Source organism: Punica granatum, chromosome 6, assembly GCF_007655135.1.
Source record: "Punica granatum isolate Tunisia-2019 chromosome 6, ASM765513v2, whole genome shotgun sequence".
NCBI classification, from domain to species: domain Eukaryota; kingdom Viridiplantae; phylum Streptophyta; class Magnoliopsida; order Myrtales; family Lythraceae; genus Punica; species Punica granatum.
The window spans coordinates 27,664,115-27,670,545 of record NC_045132.1 but is presented as its reverse complement, the minus strand read 5'-3'; the positions used below and the strand labels follow the sequence as shown (position 1 = coordinate 27,670,545).

At 35.5% G+C, this 6,431-nt stretch overlaps 1 protein-coding gene across 2 annotated transcripts; it reads right to left on the bottom strand.

Annotated features, from left to right (window-relative positions):
* Positions 1-337: 337 nt before the first annotated feature.
* On the bottom strand, positions 338-2,669 carry LOC116212360 (tropinone reductase homolog At5g06060-like). Of its 2 annotated transcripts, XM_031546925.1 has the most exons (5): positions 2,223-2,669; positions 1,855-2,062; positions 1,470-1,686; positions 1,126-1,232; positions 338-775 (listed from the first exon to the last, which is right to left on the bottom strand). In XM_031546925.1, the coding sequence occupies exons 1-5, from the start codon at positions 2,294-2,296 to the stop codon at positions 581-583; spliced, it is 801 nt and encodes a 266-aa protein (XP_031402785.1). In that variant the 5' UTR covers positions 2,297-2,669; the 3' UTR covers positions 338-580. The 2 variants fall into 2 exon arrangements, with proteins under 2 accessions (XP_031402785.1, XP_031402784.1); XM_031546924.1 differs by lacking the exon at positions 2,223-2,669 and having other exon boundaries at positions 1,855-2,216.
* Between the last annotated feature and the right edge of the window lie 3,762 nt (positions 2,670-6,431).

Genomic DNA, 6,431 nt, shown 5'->3' with positions numbered 1-6,431 from the left:
TTAAAATTTGACATGTCATGGTATAAATCATGATTTCTCCGTCAAATGAAATCAACTTAAACTTTGTAATTGCTGGCTAGCTTTCCCAATTTTGAATATTTTATTTTTAACTATGCAAATGAGTATAATTGATAACTGCCAGCGTACACTATGCGAGATTCAATACGCTTATGGATGGATGGATTGATTTTAAAGAGGAAGAAAACAAATTATTAGTGAGAAAAAAAAAGAGTTGGAGATAAATTTTGAAATAGAAAAAAAAAAAAAGATAGAACATAGGATTAAGAGGTTGAGAGAGAAGAAAGCAAATTACGGAGAGATTTGACACATCGGAGAAAGAGAGAAGGAAGAACATACAACTTCTTTATTTTATTTTAAACCGTATCTTTAAATTAAGAACTATCGATATTTTTGACTTTTCAACCGCCCTATAGATTTGTACTACGTGAACAAATATTAAAACAAAGAGCATATATAGCACAGTATTTATTTCTTTATTATATAGCAGCAAACAGTAGGCGTGTATGGCTTTATGTTCCGGAAAGTCGTCGTCGTAGTATTCAAAATGAGCGATGTACAATTAGTTGGCCGTCCAGTCGAAGAAGAGCCCATTTACGGTGAATCCCCCATCGACGGAGATAGTTTGACCGGTTATATAAGATGCTGCCGGCATGCACAAGAAGGCTACCAAGGAGGACACCTCTTTCGGCTCTCCTACGCGGCCCATCGGCGTTCTTGATATAATGGCCTCATATAACTTCTCGTTCTTTAAGTGCTGCAAATGCATGCATATATACATATATATATATATATATATATATTAGATCAGAATTAATTAATCATGTGGTGATCAGTGAACTCCTACCAATAAAAGTTTTCTGAGTTTAAAACTCAGCTTATTGAATTTTTTTTCTTTTTTGAATTATAAAAGGAAGCGCACGAGCCTAATATAAGAAAGTAGAAAAATTAACAAAAGAAAGCATGTAGTCCTATTATGAAAATTAAACCCCGTTATTATGTGTGTCATTGCACTACACTATTTTCTCAGTTCCACTTATTATTGAATTGATATCTTCTCCTATTTATGAATTACAAGGTATGCGATTAATTTCTCGGCACACTTACAGGTTCGCTTAGCGGTGTCGAGATGTAATAAGGTGCAACCGAATTGCATCTTATGTTGTCTTTTGCCCACTCACAGGCCAAATTTTTCGCTAGCTGATTCATGGCTCCTGCAAGCAAACCCACACGAAAAGAAATTAATAATCCATAACAAAAAATCATGCGATAATTGACACTGATATGTAACGAAATAATCGAAGTAGTTAGCTAGCCAGCTACGATTGGTTAATTTCATATTGATCTTAAGTGATCAGAACATGGAAGAATGTCATGATAAATTAGATACTCAAACATATATAATCAATAAGTGCTACGACTGAAGATATCATTGGTATCATATCGATAACCTTTAGTGGCAGAATATATAGATCCAGCAGGGCTAGAAATAACCCCAGATATGGAAGACACGAACACGATGCTTCCCGCACCCGAAGCCTTCAGCTTAGGGTGTGCGAGTTGGCAAAGGTGATATGCCGACTCGAAATTCGTGTTCATGATGATAGCAAACTCCTCCGCCGTGTACTCTGTGGTGGCTTTGGTTATGTTCGTTCCAGCATTGTTTACCTAATACAGGACCACGACACAAACAAGCGCGCGCACAGAGAAAAAACAGAGAAGGAAAAAAGGAAAAAGAAAAAATTAATGACACATACAGCTTTCTTTGCCACTTTATATATACCAAATAATAGAAGACAATCTGCGAAGGAGGAATCAAATAATTTGGTCACTGACTAGGATGTTGAGCTTTGATGAGAAGACAGATGACACTGTCTGCATCAGCTTCTCTCTTTCAGCTCGGGCAGATACGTCGCACACTGAACCCGCAACTTGAAAGCCCTTTGCCTTCCAGTTATTCAGGCACTCGTTAAGCTCTGAATCATTCCGAGAGCATGTGTAGACAGCTGCTCCCAGTCTCGCGAGTTCCTCCACAATAGCATACCTAGTAATATCACACAGTTGTACATATGTATATATGTGTGTACTCAGACTGCATGCACAACTCAGAAAGTCGTATGCACACGGAATGATCGGGTCATGATTTCTAGTTTCTTCTGGCATGGTAACAAACAGTTAAAGACACTGATCAGAGAATTAGGTACCCGATTCCTTTGGTTCCACCGGTGACGAGAGCGGTCATCCCCTGGAGAGACCATCTTCCATCCGGAGCTGCCATTCTTCCTAACTGAGCGAGAAATTAATTATTGGGTTTACGTCATGCCTTCTGGAGTCCTTACCCATACATACATACAAACATACATACATACATATATATATATATATATATATCTTTATAACCATAAAATTTTCCGTACACGGAAATTATATGAGACTAGTTGAGGTGGCACAATATCACATGCTCTTGATCAAGAAAAATCGGCTAGTTCACATCACTATGTCCATGCATGTGTCGCCGGTCTATGTAATATATTTTGATAGTTCTACTTCTACATGCAAGCGAGAAGTTGAAATTGTCCATCGATACATGTGAGCCCACAAACCAGAAATGTATGCATGCGTATTCAAAGGCGATGTGGGCGATGAAGTTTCCTTCGTGCAGTTTCACTTATTTATTATGCCCAGAATGACGACGTCAGGGGATGAATCAGATCGACGTCGAGTTATGGTACAACCAAAAATATCTTTTTTGTCCTGATCGATTAATTGTGGTGCGTAAAAAAAGAATTAGCTAGAAGAAGAAGCCAACTTCGATAAGGAACACTGGGACGATAGAGACGTATGGATATGTGTACCACTGACGATCAATTCATAATAATCTCAATCTTTAATCAAGAGTAATGGCGTCAGAACGTACTAGAACTTGACAGATATGCACCATTAAAGTTGTGGAAAAAACGAAATACAAGGACGAAAGTGGTCCCATCGTACAAAAAGCAATTCGCTAGTGTCATTTGCAACCATGAGATTGCATAGCAAGATTAAGTCCTTGGATGCACGTACACGGTGCTTAGTTGTCTCACATCGAGGTGAGTTGGTCCCCTCCGCCACTGGGCTACTACAAGCTTAACACCGATGGCTCGAGCTGTGGTAATCCAAGAAAGGCGAGTGCCGGGGGGAATCATCCGAGATGAGGCGGGGAATTGGACGGTTGGTCTCTCCATGAATCTCGGAATAACAACTAGTATTGTTGCAGAACTATTGCTCTTCGTCAGGGTCTCCTATTAGCAAAATTCCAGGACATTCGGAAACTGTTTATAGAGATCGATGCTACTTTAATTTACGAACGGTTCTGGGGTTATGGCTCCTCTAATACTCTGCTTGAACCCATCATCCATGACTGCAGGATGCTATGTGAATCTTTCAAGGAAATACAGCCAACAACCATCTATGGTCAAACTAACTTTTGTGCATATCATTTGGCTCGGGCAGGAGGAGGCCAAATGGAGGATTTATCCATCTTTAGTGTTGCTCCTGTACTTTTTTAGGTCTTGATTTACTTAAAGACATAATGGGGATTCCTATGTCCCGTATTGTAAAGGACCGAGTTTCTTAGTTATTAATAGTACTTACCTTGTTCATAAAAAAAAAAAAGAAGAAGAAGAAGATGTTTAACCATTTATTTGCCTCTAAAGGTATTAGAGATAAAAGAGTAAATTGCCTAGATCTATAGAGGCAAATTAGCAACAATTATAAAAAGTCCCTAATTCATATTTTTAGTGTTAATTAAATTTGCCTCCAAAAGAATATATAACAACAAATTTTGTTACTAAATATATTATTTAGGACAATTGTAATTGCCTCTATAAATTTTTTCCAAAATAAATGATGGTAATTATATTTGACTATTATCTCTCTCATATCTTTATATTATGATTTGAACCCGACTCGAACTATTGACCTCTAATATAGTATTTTGTCTTGCCCCTTTACCATTTCGCCACAATGCATCTTTAAATTGAATTGCATTTAATTTAAATTTTTGTCAAGACTCAATAAATATGTAAAAATTTTATTTATATAATTATTTAAAATTAAGAAAATAATTAATATGCATATAATATTAAATCAAATATTGTGCATATATATATTGCTAATTCTCGTGTGGTAAGTTGAAGATTGTTAAATTATCCAAAAAATTATGTAATAAATCATATATAAACACAATAGATGAAGTAAAATACATAAAAAGATTGCTAATATACTATTTTATTTAATTCAAAATCTGCATAATGTAATTCACATCCATAAATAAATAAAATATATTTTCAACTTATGTTGAGAGTAATTTGAATATGCTTTAATTCACGTTGAATAATTTATTTATTTTAGGTAAAAGTAATCCATTAGACTTTCAACATTTTATCTACTTACTCTATAGATAAAATTTCTTAAGTTTAAGGCAAATGAGAATTAGATTTAGAAAAAAATGGTATTTTACTCTAAAAGAATATAAGCCTTGTTTGGTTTGTGGGTATTATTTTAAAATCACAATTCTAACTTTAACTCTACCAACTACAAAACAAAATAACTCATACAAATCAAAGAGTGAACCCATTTATACCACTTTTTTCCACAACAAAACAACATAACTCATACAAAGTCAAAGGGTGTACCCCATTTATACCACTCTTTTTCAAAATCAAAATCTAATTTTAAAATACTACTATGAAACCAAACGCAACATACATTAGTGGCAAATAAAATTGGATTTAGAAGTAATTAAGTCTTTTATATTCTAAAAAAATATTTAGCCATAAATTTTCTATATGCCTCAACTAATATGTTTCTAAAGGTTATTCTTTTGAGGCTAAATACTTATTTGTTGCTAATAATTGTGGTATAGATTTGTAATTTAGTAAAAAATTAAATTTTAGATGCTTTTAGAGGTAAATAAGATTCATATGAGAGACATATATTGTATTTGTCTCAAAATAAGAATTAAAGAGACTAATATTATAATTGCCTCTTAGTATTCGTCTTTAATAAGGATTTTTCTTATATTGAAAGTACCTAAGCGATTTCTTTCTGCGCTTTGCTGCGGGTCCAAAAATATTGCAAACTGATCCAGTGACCTTGTAACCCTTGAACTTCCAATGATCCAAGCACTCATTAAGCTCAGCTTCACTCAAGGAGCATGTGTACATAGCAGCCCCTAATCCCGTGCTATAATTCTTGAGCAAATACTCGATGAGTACTACTCAAATACTTGGTTGTGTAACATCCAATTAAAATGCCTAAAAGTAGGAAACCGACCCTAAAACGGATCAATATATTTCCACTTAATATTGATTGGTAACACTTAACTAATATTTCTTCATAATTCATCCACTCTATAGCGCGCCCCTGCACAAATCAATTAAATAAATTAATATAATAACAATGATGGCACAAAACTGCGACCACAAACCCTTTGTCTTAAGCTTTTTTGTTCGTTTTGTATTGGCGTATATAAATGTAATATATGTTTTTTTTTTTTTATAAATAAGATAGGGGTTGTATTAATTCATAAAAGGTACATCAAACTTTGGATAACCCTCAAACATACAAAAGGAAGGAAAATTTGACTTATTGCCAAGCTGGCTTAAGTCATGAGCTTGAGAGTTATCCGATCGTGGAACCCAAGTACATTTCCAGTCCCAGAAAAGAGCAAATAATCTAACGATGTCGGAGACTAAAGGTTTGATTTCCCAAGGGGAGCGATGCGGAGAAATAATAGCTTCAATTAGCAGCAGGGCATTCGACCTAATCCAGATCTTTTGCCATCCTTGGTCAAGCGCCACGGAGATTGCGAGCAAGACTGCTCGGGCTTCAGCTTGCAGGGGAGAGGCCGTTTCTGCTTTAGAAATCCATGAGTGTGATATGGGCCTGTTTCGTTGGCTTCTAGTTCCTGCAAGGGTGGCGTTTTCTGGGGTCCATGCAGCATCAGTGTGTATGAAGCTCCATTCTTCGGAGAGACTGCCTGCTTCCTCTTCTCGCTGGTCAGATCTCGAAATGGGCTCAAAATGAGGCAGTGGAGACCGATCAGATAAAGTTGTAATTAGTCTATAAGTTAATCAGTGATGTGTAGGGGATTAGGTATTGTTATGTTGGAGCAATCGGAAAATTTTAGGTCCTCTTGCCAAGAAGAAATAATTAATTAATCTATATATGTAGTTGGATCACCTTCGCTTCATATTAATTACTTGGTATGTATGTACCTCAATATATTGGCAGTGGATTGAGAGAGAAAAAGAGATGGAGGGAGTTCTAATTAGATTGATAATATAATTGAGGGTAAATTACACTGATGGTCCAAAAAGTTTTATAAATATTTTAATATGGTATAAAAAGTTTTTTTTGCTACTTGATGG

Bases quoted from the DNA above. Each gene is read 5' to 3' on its own strand.
- LOC116212360 (XM_031546924.1), bottom strand. From the start codon at position 2,181: ATGCCAGAAGAAACTAGAAATCATGACCCGATCATTCCGTGTGCATAC. The intron at 1,233-1,469 runs GTTATCGATATG...GTTTGCTTGCAG, and splicing joins TATATATTCTGCCACTAAAG to GAGCCATGAATCAGCTAGCG. The intron at 776-1,125 runs GTAAGTGTGCCG...ATGCATTTGCAG, and splicing joins CGACACCGCTAAGCGAACCT to CACTTAAAGAACGAGAAGTT.